The sequence below is a fragment of the Triturus cristatus genome, chromosome 10 (genome assembly GCF_964204655.1).
Source record: "Triturus cristatus chromosome 10, aTriCri1.1, whole genome shotgun sequence".
In the NCBI taxonomy this organism is placed as follows: Eukaryota; Metazoa; Chordata; class Amphibia; order Caudata; family Salamandridae; genus Triturus; species Triturus cristatus.
Genome location: NC_140593.1, coordinates 1,136,749,508 through 1,136,775,835, shown reverse-complemented (window position 1 = coordinate 1,136,775,835; position 26,328 = coordinate 1,136,749,508). Strand labels below are relative to the sequence as shown.

The 26,328-nt window shown below is 51.3% G+C and overlaps 1 protein-coding gene across 1 annotated transcript in view; it reads right to left on the bottom strand.

Moving 5' to 3' along the window:
• Positions 1 to 26,328, bottom strand: part of LOC146796750 (testis-expressed protein 47-like) — a 177,897-nt gene that overhangs the window by 102,547 nt on the left and 49,022 nt on the right. The window contains exon 2 of the mRNA XM_085630233.1: positions 20,247 to 20,316. Coding sequence (XP_085486359.1) covers positions 20,247 to 20,316 — 70 coding nt within the window. The remainder of the gene's footprint in view (positions 1 to 20,246; positions 20,317 to 26,328) is intronic.

Here is a 26,328-nt window from a genome sequence, read left to right as displayed (position 1 = left end):
GCCTCCCCAATGTGGCCAACCCGTCCCAGAAGTGATGCATCGGTCACCACTGTGAACTCTGGTTGGGGAAGGGAGAGGGATCTGCCGTCGACCCAATCCTGGTTCGTTAGCCACCACTGCAATTGGTGTGCAGTGCCCTGCGAGATCTGGACCAATCAGACAGATTCCTCCGATGCTGTGCCCTCTGGAACTTCAGGTCCCACTGCAGAGCCCGCATATACCATCTGGAATGGTTCACCAGCAAGATGCAGGAGGCCATCAGGCCCAGTAGCCTGAGGGTCATCCTGACTGAAACCCAGGATAGAGGCTGAAAGATCGGAATCATAGCCCGAATTTCCTGGACTCGCTGTTCGGGAGGATAGACCCAAAACTGCTTTGTGTCCAGAACCGCCCCGATAAAGAGGAGCTTCTGAGAGGGAGTCAGTAGGACTTAGGCATGTTGATGGAGAACCCAAGCGAATGCAGGAGGCTGGCTGTAGTCTGGAGGTGGGAGACGACAGCCTGGGGTGAGTCCGCCTTCAACAGCCAGTCGTCGAGATAGTGGAAGACTGGAACCCCTGATCTGCGCAGATGAGCTGCGACCACTGCCCTCACTTTTGTGAACACCCGAGGGGCGCTGGTAAGGCCAAAGGGGAGCACAGTAAACTGAAAGTGCTCGTGGTCTACGGTGAACTGCAGGTAACGCCGGTGGGCCAGCAGGACAGAGATGTGAAAATAAGCGTTCTGCAAGTCCAACGCTACCATCCAGTCTCCAGGGTCGAGGGCAGACAGGACCTGAGCTAGCGTCAACATTTTGAACGTCTCCTTCCGGAGGAAGCGGTTGACGTTTCTAAGATCCAAGATAGGACGCAGGCCTTTGTCTTTCTTGGGCACCAGAAGGTAGTGGGAATTGCAACCACGACCTACTTCTGGGACAGGAACTCGCTTAATGGCTCCCTTGGCCAAGAGTGCTGAAACTTCCTGTTGGAGAAGGGCCAGATAATCCTCCGACATGCGATGGTATTGAAGTGGCATGGATGGAGGGGTAGTCTCGAAGGGGAGGGAGTAGCCCCTTCGGACTATTTGCAAAACCCACCTGTCTGATATGATGGTGTGCCAGTGGGGGAGGTGATGGCGAATCCTGCAGCCCCCTGGCGATTGGTGGCCCTGAAAGGTCAGACTAGGAGGGTTTGGAGGCTGCTGCAGAGGGGGCTGTGGTAGACTGGCCAACCCACTGGCCCCCAGAACCACGGCGGTGGTTCCCACGTCCCCAGCCATGCAGGGGCTGAACAGATTGCGCTGGCCTGTGGCTCTGGCGGGACGTGGCGTGGCACCCCTTCCGTAGCCACGAAAGGGGCGAAAAGCAGAATGCGCAGGGTGGGTGGTGAAGAGGCCCAAGGACCTTGCTGTAGCCTAAGAGTCCTTAAAGCGCTCCAGCGCGTTGTCTGCTTTGTCACCGAATAGGCAATGCCCATCCAAGGGCATGTCCATAAGGGTGGATTGGACATCCCCTGAAAAACCAGTCGACCTCAACAATGCGTAGTGTCTAAGGGCTACCGACGTGGAAATCATTCTGCTGAGTGAGTCAGCGGTATCCAGCCCACAACGGTTGGTAAACTTTGCTGCGTCTCTCCCTTCGGCAACTGCATGAGAGTATGGCCCGGGCCTCCTCCGGGCACTGAGGCAGCACTAGCACAACCATGTCCCACACGGAGTGGGTGTAACAGCCCAACAGACATGCAGTGTTTACCGACCGCAGTCCCAAGCTGGCAGAAGAAAACATCTTCTTCCCAAGATGGTCCAGCTTTTTGGATTCCCTATCAGGTGGAGCGTTAGGGAATGCACCCTTGGAGGTGGAGGCTTTGGAGGTGGAGGCTTGAACCACCAAGCTCTCAGGGGTGGGGTGTTGGAAGAGAAAAGTGCGGTCGCCCGGGGCCGGGCGGTGGCGTTGGGCAATCAACCTATCCACAGAAGCCCATATTGTGGGCCTGGACCAGGTGTCCATAAGGATGTCTGTTAGGGCTTCATTAAACGGCAGCAGGGGCTCCAAAGAGCTCGCTGCTGGATGAAGCACCTCTGTCAGGAGGATAGTCCCGACTGCCACTGTAGGCAGCTCGAGGCTGAGGACCTCGGCCACCCTACCCAACACCACTGCATAAGACGTTCCCTCCTCTGTAGCCACGGTAGGAGGAGACAACATGCCAAGGTGTGGTGAGGTATCCAGACCGCTGGCTTCCCCCAGTTCCTCTCTCCAGTCCGGTTCATAGCCTAACTAGTCAGTTAAAGGGTCTCCAGACCCCTCCCAGTCCTCCTCACCCTCCTCTGTCAGCCAATTTGGTCTAAAAGAGCCCGGGTAGAACAAGGGCACAAAAGTACCCATCAGCGCCGGATCCGGTGTTGGTCGTTGCCGGTCCGGCTCCGTTTCTACATCGGGATGGAGGCCATGGTCGACGCCAGCTGGGGACACAACCAGCATCAGCTGCAGACGTTTTGCCGATGGAATCGGCGCCAGGGGATGTGTAACAAGATCGGCAGGTGCCGATCCGGTCCAGGGCCCCCAGCCGAGTCCGCGGGGCCCGAAGGCGCACCAGCAGAGTCGGGCTGCCCAAAGATGGAGTACATCGCTTCGTAAAATTGACGAAGCTAGGCAGGGGTCGCTCCGGGTCCCGGAAAATGAGGGAAACCTGGAGTCCACCCTTCAGGCTCCGCACATGGAGCCATGGGAGGGGAACCACCCACATCCCTCGTCGCGTCGGCTAATGGACGGGGAGAAGGCGAAGAGCGATGATGCTTCTTCGACTTGTGCTTTGACTTACCTGACCCCGAGTGCAGAGACTTGGATGAAGAATGATGGTGGCTCTGCGACCGGACCCTCGACATCCTACGCGACCAGGACATCGAGCAGCACGGAGCCAACTGCCAGGCCTCGAGAAGCTTTCGGGACCACTCCCGCAAAGACTTCGGACTCATGGTTTGGCAGTCGGAGGACGACTTGGGGTCATTGGTCACATTCTAGGCAGAATGGGCACACACGGTGCGGATCCGTCACTGACATCAGTCGGCTACAGGAACTGCAAGCCTTGAAGCCGGGCAACCCTGATGTGCACCAGGAGTCGAAGACTCAAAACGATGTCGACAAAAGTCACCAAAATGTCAGTAACAAAGTGACTGGAGGTACCGCTCTCTCCGGATCTGCGCTTGGCTCGGAAAAAGAAAGAACTGACGTCAGCGTGCAAGTGCGGTGTCTATGTAGCTACCGCGACGCCACCTTCCAACCCACAGGGGTACTGCTGACGAAAAACTTTCCAGATCCAATCTGACGCCTGGGGGTAATTCTAAGGTAAGGAATCTATAACTAACTTTTCCTTTCAGATATCCTCTCCTATGCCGAAGACACCAAGCTCATCCTCTCACGGTCAGAAGACCCTTCCATCACCAGAACCAACTTCCACGGATGCATGATGAACGTCACCGACTGGATAAAGACAACTGTCTCAAGCTCAACACGGACAAGACAGAAGTCCTAATCTTTGGGAACAATACCTGTCAACGGAACAACGCATGGTGGCCTGCTGGACTCGGTCCATCCCCTGCCCGAAAGCCCACATGCCCAACCTCGGCATCATCTTGGACAGCAAGCCATCTATGAAGAAAAAAAGATAAACGCAGTCTCATTCACCTGCTTTCACATCCTCCGCATGCTCAGTAAGATCTTCAGGTGGCTCCCAGTCAACACCAGAAGGACAGTCACGCAGGCCCTAGTCACCAGCAGGCTGGACTATGGGAACACACTCAACGTAGGAATCACTGCACGCCTCCTGATGAGACTACAGACAATACAAAACTCAGGAGCCACACTCATCCTCGACCTCCACAGACGGACCCACATCACACCCCACATCAAGAAGCTACACTAGCTCCCCATCTGGAAGAGATGCCAGTTCAAGATGTTGACCCACGCTTACAAAGCCCTACACAACGAGGGACCAGCTTGACATTCCGCCAACCAACCAGACATCTACGATCCGCCTCTCTCTTCCTCGCAGTCACCCCCAGGATCTGAAGCAACAGTGGAGGATGATCCTTCTCACACTTGGCAGCCAAAGCTTGGAACGATGTTACCTTTCTGCCTTATCACTCCAGCAATTCAGGAAAGAACTCAAGACCTGGATGTTTGAATGAACAGATCACGACGAAGCAGTTAGCAACTCCAGCACCTTGAAACCATCACAGGTGATTTGCCGCACTTTACAAATTCTTGATTGATTAATCGATTTACTAGTCTTTTAGCTGTATTTATGATTAGCATGAGCTAGTCCTGTGTACATTTCAATGCTATTTGGGACCATTTAAACTGAAACATCAGGAGGAGGAGCCTAGCGCGCAACCAAGATGGCCGCGTAGGTGCGAGGCTCCCGAGGACCTCCGCGACCTCCTGAATTAATCCTGGCGATATCCTGTCCTTGTTGAGGGGACTGTGTCGGGGAACCCGAGCTGAGGCGCCACCCGTTTTTTGGGCTCGAATCGGACCCCGAACACCGGTGGGAGCATCGATCGAAGGTTGCGGCCTTCTCCTCGCCGGCCCCCCGGATTGGAGTGGTGGGGCGATCCGGGGACAAAGTGAATAACAGCGGCGAGCGGGGCTGGGCGACTCGCGTACCCCGCACTTTCACTTTCGCTTTTGCGCCCTCCTTGCTTCAAGCGGGGTCGGGCTGCGGAGCGGGGTGCGGTGGTGTGGCCTTGTCCAGGTGCCCGGCTGACCCGCCGGCGGTGGGTTGACCCGCGGCCCGGTGGTCGCCCCCGCCCCCCCCCCTGACACCCGTGATTTGGTGTGGCGGCCCGTTTGGAGATCTTGGCACGACGGTGGAAGGGCCAGCATGTCCACCAAACAAGATGGCGACCGGGCGAAGATGAAGACAACTCGCCGTGGCACGGCGCACCAGGCCAATAGTATGGATCGCTACACGCTCCAGAAGGGTTCTCCGGAGACATCGCGGACATCCCCGGTGGGCCCGACGGAGGCACCTGCCCATCCGGTGGATCTGACCCTCCGGGACGTCATGGGCGCCATCGCGGAGATGAAGGCCTCAGTGGACCAGCGTTTCGATACCTTGGCGCAAAAAATTGACTCGGTCCTGGTGGATGTGGGCCTTGTGAGGGCAGACTTGTCAAAAACAAACGACCGAGTCGACTCCCTGGCCCACACCACAACGAGCCTCACGACGGACGTGGTGGCCCTCCAGAAGGAGGTGCGCCGGCTTGGCCAGGTGAGCGCCCTGATGGACCAGCGACTAGAGGATTCCGAGGGTCGGGCCCGGAGGAATAATGTCCGTATTATTGGTGTGCCGGAGGGCCGAGAGGCGGAGGCGGCGGATCTCTTCGTGGAAGAATTGATCCTGACCCATCTCCAGCCCCGGGGGCTGAGTAAGCTTTTTGCGGTGGAGCGTGCCCACCGGGTCCCCGGGGGCCGCCCTAAGACCGGTGCCCCGCCGCGGCCTCTTATTGCCCGGATTTTTAATTTTCGGGACAGAGATGCCATCCTCCAGACCTCCAGGCAACAGGGACCGGTCAGGCTGGACAACATGGATGTACACTTCTACCCAGACTTTACTCCGGCGGTCCAGAAGCAGCGACAGAGCTTTCTTGGTATTAAACGTCGCCTAAGGGACCTAAACCTCAAGTACTCAATGCTCTTTCCGGCTAAGCTGAGGGTGGAGGTGGATGGCCGTACGCACTTCTTCGACCGGCCCGAGGCGGCTGGGGACTGGTTAGACACTTTGCCTGGAGATCGGGGCGGGGGGGGCGCGGCTGGCGAGGAGGGCCCGCCGGATCAGAATTGAGGGGTGACTGTATAGGCCTTGCTCTGGATGTTGTTCCTTTACCATATATTGCTTTCGTATGTTCCCCTCCCATGGAGGTCGGGTGGGGTCTGCTGGGGGCTTCCCTCCTCCTCTGGGGGACTAGTTAGTATTTAGCTATGGGGCGACAGGCACACTGCACTTTGGGGGGGCTGTCTGGGCTCATGCAGGGGTGCAGGGAGGGGGGAGTTCTGTTGGGACCGGGGGGTGGGGGGGGGGTGTTGTTTGTTAGCACCGCAAGGCAAACCCGCAACTGTTTTGTCGTTTTTAAGATGCTCGGTGGGGGACGACCGATTGTTTCGACGTATGATGGGGGGTAGGGATTTGACTGTGTTGTCATGGAATGTTAACGGCCTGGGGGATAGGATTAAGCGTGGTGTGGTCCTGCAGTATTTAAAACGTATTTCACCAGATGTTGTCTTCCTGCAGGAGACGCACCTTATAGGTAACACCTTTCATGCAATGAATCGGCGGGGATATCGTTTGGCGGCCCACTCCGGCTTCACTTCGGGCTCGCGGGGGGTGGGTATTATGGTCAAGAACTCGCTCCCGTTGGAGATTGACGAGGTGCGCCATGATGAGAGGGGACGCTACACTGTTCTGGTGGGACGAATGGAGGGTAGAGTGTTTATCTTTATATCAGTGTACGTCCCGCCTGGGTTACAAGCCACTACATTTGCGGACCTGGGGCGCCTCCTTCTGGACCTTCCGAGTGGCCTGTTGGTGGTTGGAGGGGACTTTAATGCGGTTGCCTCTGGGTCTATGGATCGCCATCCCCCTAGGGACCTCCCCCGGGCACAGGCGTGGCTGCCCGGCCTTTTAGACACGCTGGGCCTGGTGGACTGCTGGCGCTTAAAGCATCCTGGATTGCAACAGTACACCTTCCACTCGGGGGCCCATGGTAGCCTCTCGCGGCTTGATTACATCCTTGTCCCGGCGGCCCATGCAGGGAGGGTGGGGGAGGTACGCCATTTGGCACGGGGTATCTCAGACCACTCCCCATTGTTGTTGCATTTCGATGTCTTCCCGAGGGGGGATGGCAGGGTGGCCCCGATTAATGCATGGTATTTGCGCGACCCCACCATTCGTGCCGATTTGATCAAATCCTTACAGCGCTATTTCGATGAGAATGTGGGGTCGGTCCCGTCTGCCATCTCCCTGTGGGAGGCTTTCAAGGTGGTTCTTAGAGGGGAGGCCCTTTCCTTTATTTCCAATGCCCGGCGGCGCGAGCGGGAGGAGGTGACCCGGGTTGAGGCCGAGATTGCAGAACTGGAGGGTGACCTGGGGAGCGGGGTAACAGACGCCAAGTTGCATGTTTTGCATTTAAAGCAGGCGGCCTATCGGGCCCTCGTCACGGAGGCGGCCAGGGGCCTCGGTAGAGAGCAGCAGGGGCGATTGTATGATGTGGGTGACAAGGCTGGCAAATTGATTGCGTGGTTGGATAAGAGGGAGAGAGCGAGCCGCGTGGTGCCTTTGATTGAGAGCGTGGATGGTGTGTGTGTCACCGAGCCGGAAGCCATTGTCTCCTGCTTCGCGGACTATTTCCGCGAAGTCTACTCCCCGGTTTCTCCCTGCTCGGAGGAAGATTCCCATGCCTTGCTTCGGGACATCGCACTGCCCTCCCTTACGGTGGAGGACAGGGATTCGCTGGACGCCCCGCCCACCTCGGACGAAATTGCCTCGGCTATTCGCTCCGTTGCATCCGGCAAGGCCATGGGCCCCAATGGTATTCCCATTGAGCTCTACAAGCTACGCCCGGATGTGTTGGCGCCCCACCTGCGCGCGATGTTCCTTGCGGCCCACTCGCAGGGCTCCCTCCCGCCGGACCAGCGTCTGGCTACAATTGTGGTGATCCATAAGGAGGGGAAGCCCCGTGAACGGGTCACATCCTATAGGCCGATTTCGCTTTTGAACGCGGAGCCCAAAATCCTTGCCAAGGTGTTGGCCAACCGGTTGGTTGGCGTGGTGGGCGATTTGGTCCACCAAGACCAATCGGGCTTTATACCACACCGCAACACGGCGCTTAATCTGCGGCGCTTACACGGGGTGCTCGCGCGTGTCCCATTTGTGCGGGAGCCGGCCATCTTGGCGTCCTTGGACGCCACCATGGCGTTTGATACGCTCGAATGGCCATATATCTGGGCGATGCTGGCGAAGTTTGGGTTCGGCCCGGGTTTCGTCAGCTGGGTCAAATTGCTATATTCGGGCCCGTTGGCGCAAGTGGTGGTGAATGGGCGAGGGGCGGGGCACGCGACAGGGTTGTCCCCTGTCGCCTCTCCTGTTCGCCCTGGCCATGGAGCCCCTGGCGGAGTGGCTGCGGTGGCACCCTTCTATCCGTGGTCTCCGCTGGACCCCCGAGCATGAGGACCGCGTGTCCCTCTATGCTGACGATATCCTTTTGTATCTCGCCTCCCCGCGCAAATCACTGATCGTCCTGGTTGATGTTTTGCGCTCCTTCGGTCGCAACTCAGGCCTGGTCATCAACTGGGCGAAATCCTGTGTCTATGTGCTTTCCGGGGAGGCTCCGGTCCTGCCACGGGACTGTCCGATCCAGATTGCCTCCCAGGGTTTCCGGTACCTGGGTATATATATCACTCTTGACCCGGAGGCCCGCTATGAGCGGAACTTGCTGCCCCCCCTCCAGCGTTTGAAGGAGGACGTGGTGCGCTGGCGGCGTCTGCCGCTCTCGCCGCTCGGCCGAGCTGTCTTATTTAAAATGATGTCCCTGCCGCGCTTCCTCTACGCCCTCCAGAATACCATGGACTTGGTCCCGGCACGCTACTTTCGTGAGGTGGAGGGCCTCCAGCGGCGCCTGTTCTGGGACGGGAGGCCGCGTATTGCTCTGGCTAAATTGACGCTCCCGTGGTACGATGGAGGGGTCGCCCTCCCGGACATTAAACGGTATTACTGGGCCTCCCAACTAGCTGCAATTAATCATGGCCTTTACGGACCCGCCTTGAACCCGGCATTTGAGATGGACAGGATGCTCCTGCCCGGTGGCGATTATAACCGAGCGCTCTACTCTGGCGCGCCCGACTCCCGTCTGACGGGACCGACGCGTGTCATGGTGCGTGTCTGGCACGCGGCTAATGCAGCTATGGGGTGGAAGGACCGTTTGACCCGAGCGTCTCCGCTGTATGCATCTGAGAGGTTGGGCTCCCTGTGGACGTCGAAGGGCTTCGAGAAGTGGGACACGATCGGAATCAGCACGGTGGGAGATCTCTGGACGAGGGGGGGATTCAAAACTTTTGAGACGCTGCAGGCGGAGTTTCAGCTGCAGGGCAGTGAGTACTTTCGGTACCTACAGGTCCGCCATGCGCTGGGCTCCGTCTTCCCGGATGTTGCATCCATTCCGGAGTCTTCCCCCCTGGAGGACAGAGTGCTAGATGGCCATGTTCCGGACAGCACGATCTCCCTCATATACAAAAAATTGATTAACGATAGATCGTGCCTGCTGACTAGTCTCCGCGAGGCTTGGGTTGCCGACGGGCTGGAGCTGGACGACGAGGATTGGATTTCCGCGGTGGCCTCTCCGAAAGAGGTGGCCATCCCGGCTCGCCTTCGTTTCGTCCAGCTCAAGATCCTTCACCGGGTCTACGTGACGGGGCCAAGGCTTCTACGTATGGGTTTTGCCGGTGATGGAATGTGTAAGCGTGGCTGTGGTGCGTTGGCGACTTTCATGCATATACTGTGGGAGTGCCCGAAGGTGGAGCGATTCTGGCGTGGTGTGCATGAGGTTCTACGAGTGGTTACGCGTGTCGCGCTGCTGCCTGAAGCGAGGAGATGCTTGCTGAATGTCTGGGAACCTAATGACTATTCGGTCCCGCAGACGCGGTGGGTGACTCTGGGATACATGATAGCTAAGCGGGACATTGCTCAATTGTGGGGATCCCAGAGGCCCCCTGCGGTGTCGGCCTGGAAAGAGCATATGGATTGGTGTATGTTTCGTGAAAAGGTGGTGTATGTGGCGAGGGGTAAGCCTGGGGCGTGGATGAAACTCTGGGGCCCCTGGAACGCCTACCGCGGGGGTATTTGTGAGCCGCCACTACTACCGGCTGCCTCGCCTGCTCCGTCTCCCTAGATGGCCCCCCTCCCTCGGCCGCGGGCGCGCGGTCCCCCAGTCCCTGATCTACTCCCGTCCCCCTCTTCAGAGTTTTGCTGCTGTTTGGATCCCCCACTTATGGAGCACGTGTTGTCACTTTGGATCGCGGGTTGCCTTGCGGTTGTGGTTTGTTGATGTTGTTTTGTTTTAAGAAAATGGAACCGTACTGTGGGCATGGAGCTATGAGGCCTGCACCATAGATTACCCCTGTTTTCCTACGGTGCACCGCTGAGAGACTTTTTGCTGTATGTATGTAATATGCTTTTGATGCTCTAGCGGCCGGCCGTGTGGTTGTAGGCCCACACCTGTAACTTTTATAAACTGCAATAAACGGTTTCAAAAAAAAAAAAAAAAAAAAAAAAAAAAACTGAAACATCATATTTTCTAGGAAAATATGTGGTGCATTTGTGGCCAGCAGACCGTTTGGGACAATGTTCGCATGCAAATATTCTGTTATGATTGCCCAATGAAGGGCTATTTTTAGTTGACTTTTATTTATATTGGAGAGAGATTCCAAATCCTCACTCAAACTGTACCTTGGTGTGCTTCCATGTTCACCAAAAAGGGAAGGATCTAGAGGATAGCTGCTACTACATTCTCATCGAAACTTAAACCCTGAAAATCCGTCATGGTTATATCCTAGCTACTAATCTATATGATAACTGCTCAAGTAAAGATGAAGGACACTTCTAAAGAAATATTTAGGTATATTTACAAGGAAAGTGACAGAGCGCAGAGTTAGCCTTCTTGGCTTAACGCCGCGCTCCACCACTTTGGAAACGCAGTGCTGCATTGTATTTACAACAATACGGTGCAGCCCTGCATTTCTCCCTGCGCTGGTGCTCAGTACAGCTGCCTAGTGCCAATGCAAGCGTTGTGGGAGTGATTGTTTATGTGTCCCTTCCTGCACATAAACAATCTAAAATGACGATTGTAACTTCTATGTGTGCTGCTTTGTACACATAGAAGCAACTAGTCATTTTTAAAATGATTTTTTATGTGCTGGATTGGACATCTCTCTGCACAAAAACAATCAATTTGGTCTTAATTTTGGAGCTGCCCCAGATTTACGCCACCCTTGTAAATAAGGGGCAGTGTCAAAATCAATGGGTGTTGCGGCGGAACGCCCAACGTAACACCTATTGCCCTCCCCTGTCACGCTAAGTATAGCGTGAATGGGTGCCTTATTTACAAGGCAACGTCAAGCCACTTTAAGTGGCTTAAGACTGCCTTGTGAATAAGTCGAAGCCCATATTGCCATAGGAATGTTGAAAAAAGTGACGTTACTGTGGCCATAGGGGCTTGTAAATATGCCCCATTGTTCTCTATTTGTAGTGAAATTTTTAATGGTAATAAATGCCCCACAGCTACACTGCTGCGCCATAAGGATACCATACTCCCTACACATTCAAAGATCGCACAAACATTAAGTTTAACCTAAGAATAACACAATGAAAGGTAGACACATGAATTAAAAGGACTCTTTGAATAGATCCAAACTGCATTTATAAATATCGACTCCCTAGAAAGGAAGTAGTGCTGCAAATATGGTGAGAAAAGTGCTGGTAATCCCGTATATTTATCAAGAGATTTGCAAATCATTAGCAAGGAACCTTGAGGCGTGAGTGACACATGCTGAGGAAAATGTAAACTCATACCCTCCGTATATAAATAAATAAAAACATTTTACCAAAATATGTAATATTTCTGAATTGAACGACTGAAAATTGTTTATATGATCCAACTAAGAATTCACGACCGAGATGTTGTAGTACGTATGAAATTTTATTTTATCATTACCACAAAATAGTAGTTGGGACATGTTTATAACCAGAGCACATGCATGCAAGTATACTTCCTTCTTTTATACTGGTCATCAGAGCAGGAATACGGAGCACTCCCAGAACTTGGGTGGTCGTTCACGTACCTTATTGCACACATTGCAATGATAATGGTAGAGGATTTTTAAATTGAGACAACATTTCTACCACAGTAGATTAGGTAACTGATAGGTCCAGAGGAAGTGCCATTGATCAGTGTAAGGACAATTGAGGCACAAAAAATGTCAACCAAACACAGAGATCCATTGTTTCATGTTATCCCATTAACAAGGGCTCCACAGGGGGGAGGAGCTTAGCACGCATCCAAGATGGTCGCGTGAGCACAGGGCTCCCCTGACCCTGGCCGCTCCACGCAACTTATCCTGAAGATATCCTGATTTCTTGGACAGACTTTTGAAGGTGAACCTCGACTGAGTCCATAACTCTTTCCAGAATTTGAATCGGACTTGGGCGACCGAAATTACGGCACTTTGAACTTTTGAGGCCCGCCTTGAGGCCGTGCCGGGGACTTGGTGATCCGTGGAGCCGGGGCGTAGTTGAACAACAACGGCATTGGGACCTCCTCAGTGGCCGTGTCCCCACTTTCGGTTTCGCTTTCGGTTTCTGGCGTGGTCTGATCGAGGGCCTGTTTCACTCGGCCGGGGACCAATCCAGCCTCCTTCTGTTGTCATCGCTGCCTTCTCATCACAGCGTACTGGGTCAAGTCGCGCCTCTCTCCGGACCCCATGAGCCAGCTTCTTGGCCGGCTGGTGCCCGACCTGCCGGCGGCCATTTTCACTCGGTCTTGTGGACCCCTCCGGGGTGCATCTTCCACCAAGGCGGGCAGGGGTGAACCCGAAAAGCGGAAGACCAAGACGTCTCTTCGTGGGGGACAGATCCAGGCAAATGTTATGGACCGCTATACTCAAGCCAAAGGATCCCCCGGGCCTTCCAGCAGTACCCCGGAGGACGCCAGAGAAGACCTATCTGCCCCTGTTGACTTGTCCCTGCAGGACATTATGGGCGCCATCACCGGCATGAAGGAGACCATCGGCCAGCAGTATGAAGCCCTGGCTCGTAAAATAGACACGGTCGCCATTGACGTCACTCTAATCAGGGCTGACCTGTCCAAAACTAATGAGAAGGTGAAGTCATTGGATTTGAAGACCTCCAGCCTCACGGCCGATGTGTCGGGACTTTTAACAGACCTTGGCGCTCTGAAATCGGCCAACGACTTGATGTCTCATCGGCTGGACGATTTTGAGAACCGGGCAAGACGCAACAACATCCGCGTCATAGGTGTTCAGGAGAATCCCGAGACTCGTTCTGTTGACCTCCTGGTTGAGGATCTTATCCTCACTCATCTTGCCCCTTCTGGACTCAGCAAGTTCTTCGCTGTGGAGCGTGCACATCGTGTTCCGGGCGGCAAGCCCAAGCCTGGCGCTCCCCCGAGGCCTATCATTGCTAAACTCTTTCATTTCAGGGACCGTGATGCGATCTTGCAGGCCTCGAGGGTGCACGGCCCGGTGAAATTTGAAAACTCCTCTGTCAATTTTTTCCCGGACTTCACTCAACTTGTGCAGAGACAGAGGATGGGCTTTCAGGGGGTTAAGCGACATCTTCGGGACCTGGGCTTGAAGTATGCTATGCTTTTCCCTACCAGGCTTCGAGTGGAACATGAGGAACGGACCTTCTTTTTTGAACGACCGGACAATGTGAGTGACTGGTTGGATTCCCTGCCTGGCCGGGGTGATCGAGCGGGGCATCCTGGCGGTGCCGAAGGTGGTGAGCCTCCACAGAAGTGATCTTTCGGTCCCTAACCTTAATAATTGGACATTGCTCAGTTGGGGTTAAACCTTTTTTGTATATTTTGTCTTATAGTAGTTCGCGTCTGGGTGGCGGGTGGAGACGGGCCTCTCTCCTCCTTCGGGGTCGTTTTGTAGAATGGGATTGTTAGGGCGACAGGCACACTGCATTTTGGGGTGGTTTTGTTGTTTGCAGGGGTGCAGGGAGGGGGGAGTTGTAATGGGTTTTGGTTGGGGGGTTTGTGTTTGTGTTTTTCTTTCTCAAGGCGGCATATTGGCTCTTTCTTTGCTTCTGGTGTCCTGCTCTCTGTGGGGAGACTCCTGCTACTTTTGTGAGAATGGGGGGTAGTGGGTTGAGGTTGATATATTGGAACGTCAATGGATTGGGGGATCGTATCAAACAGGGGGTTGTATTGCAATATTTGCGTCGTTTGACTCCTGATGTTGTACTCCTGCAGGAGACGCATTTGGTTGGCAATGTGTGTCATGCTATGAACAGGTGGGGATACCGATTGGTTGCACACTCTGGGTTCACCACTGGTTCCAGAGGGGTTGGTATTCTTGTCCGGTCTTCCCTCCCACTAGAGATTGATAAGGTCATCCTTGACGACAGAGGGCGTTATGCTGCCCTAACTGGGAGGTCAAGACCCTTTCCTTGGTCACGATATATGTTCCCCCAGGCCTCCAGACCTCCACTTTTTCGGATGTCGGCCGGCTGTTGTTGGAACTCCCCGATAGTCTTCTCCTCATGGGTGGGGACTTTAACTCGGTGCTATCCGGCGATCTGGATCGTCACCCCCCCAGGGCCCTTCCCGTTTCCCAATCATGGCTCGGTGGGTTCTTGGACACCTTCGGTCTGGTGGATTGCTGGAGGTTAATGCACCCGACGCAATGTCAATACACCTTCCACTCCGGGGCTCATGGGAGACTCTCTAGGCTTGATTACTTCCTCGTGCCCGCGGCCCAGTCCACCTATGTTGGGGAGGTTCGACACTTGGCCCGGGGCATTTCAGACCACTCCCCTGAGTGGCTGCTTTTTGACACGGGGACGCAAGCCGCGGGGCGGATCGCCCCTATTAACCTTTGGCACCTGCGCAACCCCAGGACTCGCGACAGCCTCATTAAGTCGCTCGACCACTACTTCCTGGAGAACGAGGGGTCTGTCCTGTCCTCCGTGTCCCTGTGGGAAGCTTTCAAAACTGTTATTCGTGGACAGGCCCTCTCTTTACTAGCGGAGACCAAGAAAGCTAGGAATGGGGAGGTTGTGAGGCTGGAGGCTGAAATACTGGAGATGGAGGCTGAGCTAGACTCGGGTGTCACCCAGGATGGGCTCCACGCCCTTGGCTTGAAGCAGTTCGAATACAAATCCCTTGTTACTGACGCTGCCAAGACACTGTACAGGGAACAGCAAGGTAGACTGTATGATGTTGGGGATAAGGCGGGTAAACTGACTGCGTGGCTCGATAGGAAGGAGAGAGTGAACCGCGTGGTCCCTGTGCTTCAGGATTCCGGTGGTGTGCGTGTGACGGACCCTGGCGAGATTGTGGAGTGTTTTGCTGATTATTTTCGTGTGGTTTACTCCCCGGTGTCCGACAGAGATGAGATTGACTCTCGTTCCTTGTTGAGGGACATTGCGCTGCCTTGCCTGTCTGAAGAGAATCGAGAGTGCATGGAGGCATCGTTGTCAGCCGACGAGATTGCTATCGCGATTCGTTCCCTTCGTACTGGTAAGGCTATGGGCCCCAACGGATTGCCCATTGAACTGTACAAATTGTGTCCGGATAAAGTCGCGCCTTTTCTCCGTGATATGTTTTTGGAGTCGCGTGAGCTTGGTTCCCTCCCTAGTGACCAGCGGCTGGCCACCATAGTTGTGATTCCCAAGGAGGGCAAGCCTCGTTATCGTTGTGCCTCATACAGGCCCATTTCCCTACTGAATGCTGAACCAAAGATCCTCGCCAAGGTCCTCGCTAATCGCCTACTCGCTGTTATCTGTGACCTGATTCATCCGGATCAATCTGGTTTCATCCCGCACCGGAACACCGCTCTCAACCTGCGGCGTTTGCATGGCGTTCTCGCCAGGGCGGAGTTTCTTTCCGAGCCGGCCATCTTGGCTTCCTTGGACGCCTCGATGGCCTTTGATACGATAGAATGGTCATACCTTTGGGCCACTCTGGCGAAGTTCGGTTTCGGGCCGGGATTTATTAGTTGGGTCAGACTTTTATATACGGATCCGCTGGCTCAGGTTGTTGTCAATGGGAGGGTGTCCCAGCCCTTCGTTCTTCGGGAGGGGTACTAGGCAGGGGTGTCCGCTGTCCCCCCTGCTCTTTGCTCTTGCTTTAGAACCGCTCGCAGCCTGGCTCCAATGGGAACCGTCGATAAAGGGCATTCAGTGGGGCCCTGGCTTTGAGGACCGAGTCTCGTTGTACGCCGACGATATTCTTTTGTACCTCACCGCCCCGCGTGAATCCCTTAATGTCCTTTTTGACGTCCTCACTTCTTTCGGGAAAAACTCCGGGCTGATCATCAACTGGTCCAAATCCTGTGTGTATGGTATTTCCGGTGACCTTCCCCCCTTGCCGAAAAGGTTTCCCATTCAAATTTCGCAATCCGGTTTCAAGTACTTGGGGATCTACGTATCGTTGGACCCGGCGGTCCGCCATGAGCATAATCTCCTTCCTCTACTCCGGCGACTAAAGTTGGACGTGGCTCGTTGGCGTAGATTGCCGTTGTCGCCACTCGGTCGAGCGGCACTTTTTAAAATGATGTCCCTGCCCCGATTTCTTTACGCACTCCAGAACTCCTTTGATATTATTCCGGCGGCCTACTTCCGGGAGGTGGAGGGTCTACAGAGGAGACTTATTTGGGACGGTCGCGCTCGTATCGCTCTTGCAAAACTGACTCTCCCCTGGTATGACGGGGGCATTGCGCTCCCGGACATCAGGAGGTACTATTGGGCCTCATAGTTGTCCGCTGTCAACCATGCTACGTATGCCCCCGGCCCAAATCCGGCTTTCGAGATGGATAAATATCAGTTGCCTGGTGGCAACTTCAATAGAGCGCTCTATTCTCGGACGGCGGGGAGGAACCTAACGGGACCTACTAAGATTGCAGTGCGTGCGTGGAGGGATGCCAATGTGGCCATGCGTTGGAATGATCGCCTGACACGAGCGACCCCTCTGTTTGCGTCGGACGGATTGGGTTACCTCTGGACTACGAAAGGTTTTGAGAACTGGGATATGATTGGCATTAGCAGAGTGGGTGATCTCTGGGTGAAAGGTTCTGTCAAGTCCTTTTTGGCGCTTCAGAGTGAGTATGAGCTGAGTGAGAGGGAGTTCTTCAGGTACGCACAGGTTCGCCACGCTTTGCTGTTGGTTTTCAAGGCCGGTACCACGATCCCCGTAGCTTCACCACTCGAGGACCGTATACTTAATGGTCATCTGCCCGATAGTACGATTTCTTTGATTTATAAAAAGTTAATCAACAGTCGGACGGACCTCCTGGGGCATCTTCGGGAGGCCTGGTCCGGAGACGGGTTGGAGTTGGATGACGAGGACTGGCAGTCTGCATTGTCTTCCCCGAAAGAGGTCGCCATTCCTGCCCGTCTCCGTCTTGTCCAGCTTAAAATTCTTCACCGTGTGTATGTGACGGGTCCTCGTTTGGTTGCGATGGGCTTTTCTTTGGATGGGCTGTGTACGCGAGGCTGTGGTATGAGTGCCACCTTCCTTCATATCCTTTGGGAGTGTCGCGAGGTTGCGGCTTATTGGCGCTGTGTGCATGCGGTAATGGAGTGTGTTACTGGGGTTGCTCTGTTGCCTGAGGCTCGTCGATGTCTGCTGACTGTATGGGAGACGAATGATTATAACGTTGCCCAGGCCCGGTGGGCGGCACTTGGGAACATGATCGCAAAGAGGCATATCGCGCAGCTTTGGGGTACCCAACGGCCTCCCACCGTATCAGTGTGGAAGGAGAACATGGACTGGTGTATGTTCAGGGAGAAGACGGTATATCTGGTGCGGGGCAAGCCTGGGGCGTGGGGTAGAATTTGGGGTCAGTGGAACGCCTACCGAGGTAACATTTGTACGCCCCCTTTTGAAGATACGTCTGAAATTTCCCTATCCCCCTGATCCTGGGGTTCCCTGAGTACTGTACTCTTTACGCTGATTGTTCTGGCCTCCCCGCTGCCTCCCCCCCCCCCCGATCATCTTTATTGACCTCCTGATTCTTTACCTGCTAGGGTGGGGTCCCCCCGTCGGCGCTTGACACTGTCTAGACTGTTTCTCGCCTTGAGTTTTGTTTTTCTTCTTTGTTCGTTTTCTCTTTTCAAAATTTAAAATGTCAGTATTCTGCCTAACTTCTGCGTTGCCGAGCATAACTTTGTAATCCTGCTGCTCCTCTGGGGATCGGTCGCTGCTTTGTGACGTCTCGTATTTGGTATGCATGTGCTAGCGGCCGGCCCTGGTGGTTGTAGGCCCACGTTTGTACTGTTGCTTTCTGCACAATAAAGTTTAAAAAAAAAAAAACAAGGGCTCCACAAATGCAATAGGCTGAGTGAGGAATCCCTAGTTAATTTCTTTTTTATCCTTTTAGACCAATTTACACACTTCTTAAAATCCTTTGGGAGGACTATCTAGAAGAATTACTTGGCTAAATAATTGTCCAAACAGGCAACAAAAAGATCTCTGGCAAAGGCCCTCCGTGTGGGGCCCATTGGGCACTGCAGCGCCAGCTCAACAAGGAGCACAGCTCAATGATGAAGCATGCTACCATTTGAGTGAGGAGCTGCTCTTTGCTGATCTGCATTGCCTAGACCTCTACAGTGGGCTCTGGAACCTTTCTTGAACTGAACTTTACACTTATAAATAGATATAATTAATAATAGGGAGGATGTGTGCTGGGCCATAATCTCTCCCTGACGTCATTCTGAGTAGGTATAGAATAACAAAGTTCTCACACAAAATAGCACAGCAAGCAAAGTTGCTGTGCTGCGTTGTTAAAGGGAGAGCCAGAAAGCACCATAGCTACTATGATATGGCACTACTGCTCTCTTCTCTAGCACTGGCACACAAATAGGCTGCCTAGCCCCATGCACACACCTTTACACCATAGTGCAAAGATGTCTGGTTGATGTTCAGCATAGGTTTTGTGCAGAACGGGTACCCTCATAGTTCAAAATACTATGGGGCATATTTACAAAAGAAGTGATGGAGAGCGGCGTTATCTTTGTTGGCTTAACACTGCGCTCCCCCACTTCTGAAACACAGGGCTGCACCGTATTTATAAGAATACAGTGCAGCCCTGCGTTTCTCCCTGCACTGGCACTAAATTTAGCAGCCTCGCACCAATGCAGGCACCCTTGCACTAGAGTGAAAGGGGGCCAGCATTGAGGAGAAGGATTTTTTAAATGCAGGAAGGTGACACTTCCTGCACATAAAAATTCTGAAATGGCGTTTTGTAACTTCTATGTGTGCTTCTTTGTGCAGCACACATAGAAGTTGCCTGTCGTCATTTTGTTTTAATGATTGTTTATTTGCAGGAAGGGACAACTTCCTGCACATAAACAATCAATGGCGTTTTGCTGTTTCTATGTGTGCTGCACAACGCAGCACACATAGAAACAGCAAAAACTAGGAGAAATAAAGCATTTCTCCTCGTTTCGCCAGAGTAAGACCACGTTTTCCCTGGTCTTAATTTTGACACTGCCTCATATTTACGCCACCCTTGTCAATATGGGGCAGCGTCAAAATCAATGGGTGCTGCAATGGAAAACCCACCACAACACCCATTGCCCCCCCCCCCTTTCACGCTAAGTATAGCGTGAAAGAGTGCCTTATTTACAAGGCAGCGTTAAGCCACATTAAGTAAATAAGGCGAAGCCCATATCAGCACAGGAACCTCACTACAAGTGAGATTCCTCTGGCGATAGGAGCTTGTAAATATGCCCCTATGTTTGGACAAACGTTAAAACTTTTCCAACTCTGGAGGTGCGTGGTACAGTGCCAGCACACATTTAAAGTCAGAAAAGTGTGGAGAAATAAAAAGATTTTGCCTTTTAAACCCCAGCTTCAAAGCGGCATTATTTTGTGGCCCAAAAAAGCCATGTCTACAAATGTTAGTAGATAGGGGTTTGCATAAAAAATAATTTGTGGTTCCTTTGGAACCCTTTTGTACCACCCAGGGTCTGCCCTCTTTGCTCGTCTGCTTTACCTCAGAGCTACTTTGCATCGCAAGTAGGGGTTTACACTGGAAAGTAATCCCAAATGAACATTTTGCGTTGATTGTGGTACCTTTGTGCAAAATGTTAGTCTCTGAGCAAAATCCCAAGAAATGTATGTTTATTTTTATAAACACAAATACTCCAGGTGAGTAAAATGACATCTTGCTGATATTATTGTTATATGTACTCAATACTTTTGCAATGCGCTCAGTCACCGTTTTAGGGGTTTAGTTCCTGCTTTTTAAAACTTCAATTAATGATAGAATATAAATAAATAGTTGGTACTGATGAGAGAGAAAAAAGAAGGATACAGGATTGCACAGGAAATGGATAAATCAGGTCAGTTGTAGTTGGCACAATCAGGACACAAAACTGATCTAAAAATGGATGATATGCCAGATATACAAGCAAGACAGCATAAATCACACAAAGGCAGTCGTGATTTTGACAAAGAAAAAAATAATTTACCGGTTAGATCCCTAAAGTCGATTCGTGCCTCGCTTTTGTCAGCAACATAAAACAGTCGGTGAAGGATGAACTTCATACCAAAAGGAAATAAAGAAATCTACATTGTAAAAACATAAAGTGGAAACACTAGGCATTGTTACACATAAACATCAAATCTTGCTGAAAATAAGGGAAAGAAAAGTTACTTGCAGAAAGATTACTTACAATATTTATGTAGGTATATTACCTACTGGCAGTCGCCAGTAGGTACTTATAGTTAGGACCATGTTTACATAGGAAAAGCGTTTTTTGACTTGCCTATATCTTTGGTGCCGTTTGACAAATCTTCACAAACTTTCCCCCCCGAAAATGCACCGGTAATTCTAGTTGTGCATGGAAGGGGGGGGGGGGGCAAATACAGTGAGTTTTCCATGTTAATTCCTATATAGTCTTTAGATACGCTTGCACACTTAACCGCTAAACTGAATTATACCAAATTTGGCAGAAAGGTAGCTTTTGGTTCGCAGATTACGCTTTTTGTTATTTGCTGTAAATCCGCTCAGTAGTTTATGGAAAATTAAAGGAAATCCAAATTCGGATATCTAGGTTTTTGAAGCCGTCACGAATAATGACGAGCTCATGCAGAGATCTGAAGAGCTCTAATTGGCTGCCAACACTTCAACCAGGAAGTGTTAGCAGCCATCTTGGGACTCGAGACCCAAAAATAAAAATGCAAAAAAAGAAATAAAAGGGGCAAGGTACGAATACCAAAAACCCTAACCCTAACCTTAGTCCTGGGGGCCCACAGGGACCCCAGCAGGGCAAAAAAAGCATTTTTTTTTAAATACATGGTGATTTCTGCAAATATTAAAAAAATTAAAGGACATATTTAAAACAATGTCATCAGTGATGTCATTGACAATGTCATGAGTGATGTAACATGTGAGGTCATAAGCAGTGCATTGTGGGGGCATAAGTTGTAGCTAGCTCAGGTAACTATAACTGCTGAATTTCACTGGTTTTGTACGAGTAAAATCTGAGCCTAACTATAACGCCCCTGTAACTTTTTTTTTCAATGAATCTATCTATCTATCTATCTATCTATCTATCTATCTATCTATCTATCTATCTATCTATCTATCTATCTATCTATCCATCCATCTATCTACCTATCTATATCTATATCGCTATATCTATATATATATATATTCACTTACAGATCTATATATATATTCACTTACAAACTAAAGGTTAAAGTGACTTATTTATAGGTATGTGGAATCTCTTCATTTTCAGTTGGATTAAAATTATACAAAGGCTACCTGAGCTATTACCTTATGATTTTCTGTTGTTAATTTTTCAACTTATTTTCGAATACATATTAACTAAGTATAATGAACTAAGCCCCCCCCCCCCCAATGTTGGTAGGCCCTGAATGATCCTAGACAATTCACGGAAGAACTAGATGTTCCATGAGGTACTACACCAGGATGGTTCCCTATCTATGTGTCTCTGATGAGCCATTAACCTAAATGAAATCTTACAACCAAATTCTCCAGACTCCAACATAGCTTGTTTTTCATTTGTATTTTCATGATACCATGAGTCTCATTGGATACATATGGATATGCGGGATAAATGCAGAGAGATAAGTATCTACCCCTGCCCAAGAAAGAGAGGAATTTAAGGCTTTGTGGGAATTGTAGTCCCAGTTAACACTTATCACTGAGACTGGTTATATAACAGTTCACATCCCCACTTCTTGTTCTGATTTATTAAAATACATGCAATATACATACACACAATACACCAAGAAAAATGTGCTGGTAATTTTTTATTTCCCAATTGCTGTGAAACAAAAGGTATAGGTTTTGTACAGAATATAGATTTTTTGCCTCCCCAAATCATGCTCGTAAATGTCGTTGAGTCTTTCTTTTATGTTGATGGAGTTGGAGTACTCAACATGACGTGGTATTTATGTGCCCGAAGTACATTGATGTGGTCATGAGATCAAGACTGTCAGAAATCGAAACACATCTGTTTGTCTGCCGTATAAAGAAATACAGAAAAACGCAAATTTGTGGACTATGTCGGCGTGGCTGTATTCCCTTCCCTGCTAATCTTGTAGTGACGGACATAGTGACCACACCGTCATCCGCTTCATTCAACACGCATACGCAGACGTCACCCAAAGATTACACTGACACTTTATTTGTGGGTGAAGAACTGCTGCAGGTTTATTTCATACAACACAGTATGATAATAAAATTGGGTTATCTTACGGGCGATCCAGGGCAGGCAGCCCCTTGCTGCTCCGCCCGCCTGGTGAGCCAGCACACACGGTGGGTCGATGCCCGGCAGTGTGGCACATAATTATTTACAGATCATCCACTGGGTCACGTGATCTGTCTCCTACTCCCGCCCCTTCCGACAGGGGCGGAGCGTGTTGTGGCACACCCCCGGTTGGTCAGGCCCCCCAACCGCCCGAAGGACTAACGGGGCGCCGTCGCGGTCTTCCCAGAACCCCCTTCGGCTCCTGGACCTTGGCTCGGGCACCCTTACTGTGCCGGTCAGGGGTACCCTTACTGTACCGCCTGTCGCAGAGGTACCCTTACTGTACCCGTCTGCATCCAGATCGCCCTGTAACTCCGCCTGCAACGCAAAAAGAAAACATTAAAACATTCCCATAACGCGCTGTGCCTGACACGTGGGGTAAGTGGAAAGGGTGGGATAACGCGTGTCCAGGCTGGAGCGGCGCGCAGGGAACAGAGGAGGAACTGGGCGAGAGGGCCTCCTAAGTAGAGGGGCAAGCCGCGCCCCCCCGCCCCCAACGGCCCGCCTCCAGCTCCACACTATTGGGGGTCATAACCCTAGTGGGCGTAGCCTCGCGCGCGAGGCAGCAAGGGGGGGAAGGCTCCGACGGGCGGCCACTAGGGTGCTGCCCTGCTGATGTCCCACTGCTTGGGACGCGGGCAGCGGCATAGTGACCACACCGTCATCCGCTTCATTCAACACGCATACGCAGACGTCACCCAAAGATTACACTGACACTTTATTTGTGGGTGAAGAACTGCTGCAGGTTTATTTCATACAACACAGTATGATAATAAAATTGGGTTATCTTAAGGGCGATCCAGGGCAGGCAGCCCCTTGCTGCTCCGCCCGCCTGGTGAGCCAGCACACACGGTGGGTCGATGCCCGGCAGTGTGGCACATAATTATTTACAGATCATCCACTGGGTCACGTGATCTGTCTCCTACTCCCGCCCCTTCCGACAGGGGCGGAGCGTGTTGTGGCACACCCCCGGTTGGTCAGGCCCCCCAACCGCCCGAAGGACTAACGGGGCGCCGTCGCGGTCTTCCCAGAACCCCCTTCGGCTCCTGGACCTTGGCTCGGGCACCCTTACTGTGCCGGTCAGGGGTACCCTTACTGTACCGCCTGTCGCAGAGGTACCCTTACTGTACCCGTCTGTGCATCCAGATCGCCCTGTAACTCCGCCACAGCTCTGGGGAGGCTACCGTCGCTGCCAGAGCCCCCCTTCCTCCCTTCGCTGTTATAGGTGCCCACCCTGCGAGCCAGCTTTTAGTGGGCTAAATTATGGGTCCTGTTCTGCAACCAGTAAATGACGGCATTAATTTGCAACATTACTCCGGAGCCCAGGGCAGACTACCAAAGGATGTCTTTGGGCCCCACTGCCGTTCAGCTTAGACGTTACTGGTGTTCCTAACTTTCTTAGCGATGCCACTGCAGGTCATCCTAACGTAATTATGGGAAGATCTAGCACCTACATGTGGAGCCAGAACTGAACCATAGCTGAATTCGTCAGTCCATCGATTCCCTTCACATCCTAGCACGAAGAAGGTTTTACTTTCCACCTTGTCTACAAAGGTGATGTATAGATAGCGTCATGGTTCCTGAATTGCTGCTGCTGCGAGGGGTGCATGATTTCTCAGCAGGACAAAACATTTTAACGTAACTGCTAAATGGACGGCTTTTATCATGACTCCGGATAAAGCCAATGTGACTGACTGAGCTGCCGAAGAATACATCTCTCAGCTCGAGGACTAAATTTGTGAACGTTTCCCACCTCCCTGCCTCCACGGAGAGGCTGAGCGAGAAGAGCAACACCTAAATCTGTTTCTATGGCATGGGTAACAAGGCATTGGTGAAATAGGCGCTTATGGACCTGCAATCCTATTACGATTTTTCAATTGGCCAAATTAGGTGCCTTCCTGGCTTGGAATTGTGTTCCCAACAGCTACAGCACAATAAGCAGGGTGAAGGTAACGTGTGAGTTAACCACTTTACCTACGTATATAAACACAAGCTGACATCACAGGTATCTCAATTTTCTTCCTTTCACATCTTATTATCCTACTGTTTACTACAAACTGACCCATATCTTAGCAACATCTCCTCGTTATAGCCTTTCTACTTGCAAATTAAGTTACATTAAATTTGACGATCGAGTCTTATACTAGTCCCGCTGTTATCCCAATCTTTTCTTACTCTCCACTGGGACAGCGTAACCAATTCCTTGCTTGTTGAATAGAAGCTAGCTTTTGGACTTTATTGCTGCTGAAAGGAGTTAATAGGTTTGCCTACAGTCCTTGTTATACCGGTGTTGCTGTGCTATAGGTAATTCATTGCACCGACATCGTGGCTTGAAAATGAAACGTCTTATTTTATCAAATAATAAGTTGTGAGCCACAGTGATGATTTCGTTCATATCTTCATGGTTGGCAGTGTCTCTATCTTGCCAATACCTGGGTCACGTCCGCCTTAAATGACGACAATACATCTGGCTTTTCCGCTAGCCTTGCCCATTAACCTGTCAAATGACTGTGGAGAGCAGCACATCTCTGGTCATGCTTATTTCAGAAGGTGTTAAGCCCTTTCCATTACTAGAAAGTTTAAGTGCAAAATTCAAGAGGTATGGTCGCTCTCTGCTCTCTCAATCATTACCATGTAGCTGAGGGCATGCCATTCACGGGAGTCTGGTTGAAGTATGCACAGGTCATTGACACTCTCCCACGTGCAGTGCTGTGAACCGTTTGAAGTAGTTCATCAGATTCACCAGCCACCCCCTAGGTGGAGGCTTGCACTCCCAAACTTCTGCTCGTGTAGAAACCCGGCCACACCTCCAGTTCAGTGAGATTTAGTAGTTCACGACACTGACAACCCCAACGCAGGTAGAATAAAGAGTTATCCAGCCCTCCTTACTTCCTTTCCCAGTTCGACACAGGTCGAAGAAGAATGCCCCTTCCAGAAAGGTCATGGCCTTAACCCTGAAGCCTATCCATACTGCATTCTACCGGAAATCTACAGCATTGCTTTGTAAAGCTTTTTCTGGTTCCACAATTATTTTGTGGTCGATATGCTCTCCCTCAGTTAAAACAGAATATTAGCTAATCGTACGCCTGCCTAATTCCCAGGGCTGTCTGGCTTAATGCTTTCCGCCTGGAATTGCCCCATCAAATGTGGCCTTGCACTGAAACTTAACTTGGTTGTCTCAACTTTTTTTTTTTTTTTTGCATAATTTGAACCAATATTTGTAGCAATCAATCCGTGTTAATACGTGAATTGGCTCGGCACCTCCTTCCCCAATTCAAAACCTAATGCTAACCACAACAATCGTGAACATATGTGCAAAGTCTTTTAAGAGGCACTGAAAATTTTACCGTTTGTGTACTGATCGTTATATAATGTTGTTATTTGATGTTATCGACTGCTACAACTTGCACTGCAATTTAGAATTGCTTTTGTTAAACGATGTAACCTTATCTCACCTTTAACCATAACTATCCGTCCAACATATCGTTAAACTTGTTGACTTCCATTCAATTAATTTCAAAATAATGTAAATTCTTTTTTCGTTATTTGTTTATTCCAACAGTACGGCTTGCTGTCACCTTGTGAAACATCCTGTGTGGTTACACAGCTCTGTTTTCGAATCTCTCAGTTTGTGCAACAAACACATTGTGTTCTGCTCCTAAAAGATTATGAAAACCAATCCAACATTTGTTATGTTATACCAAATTTGATGGGCCCCGTACCAAATTGGTTCCCTGGCGCTACTCTGAAACCGGTTAGGGTGGTATGT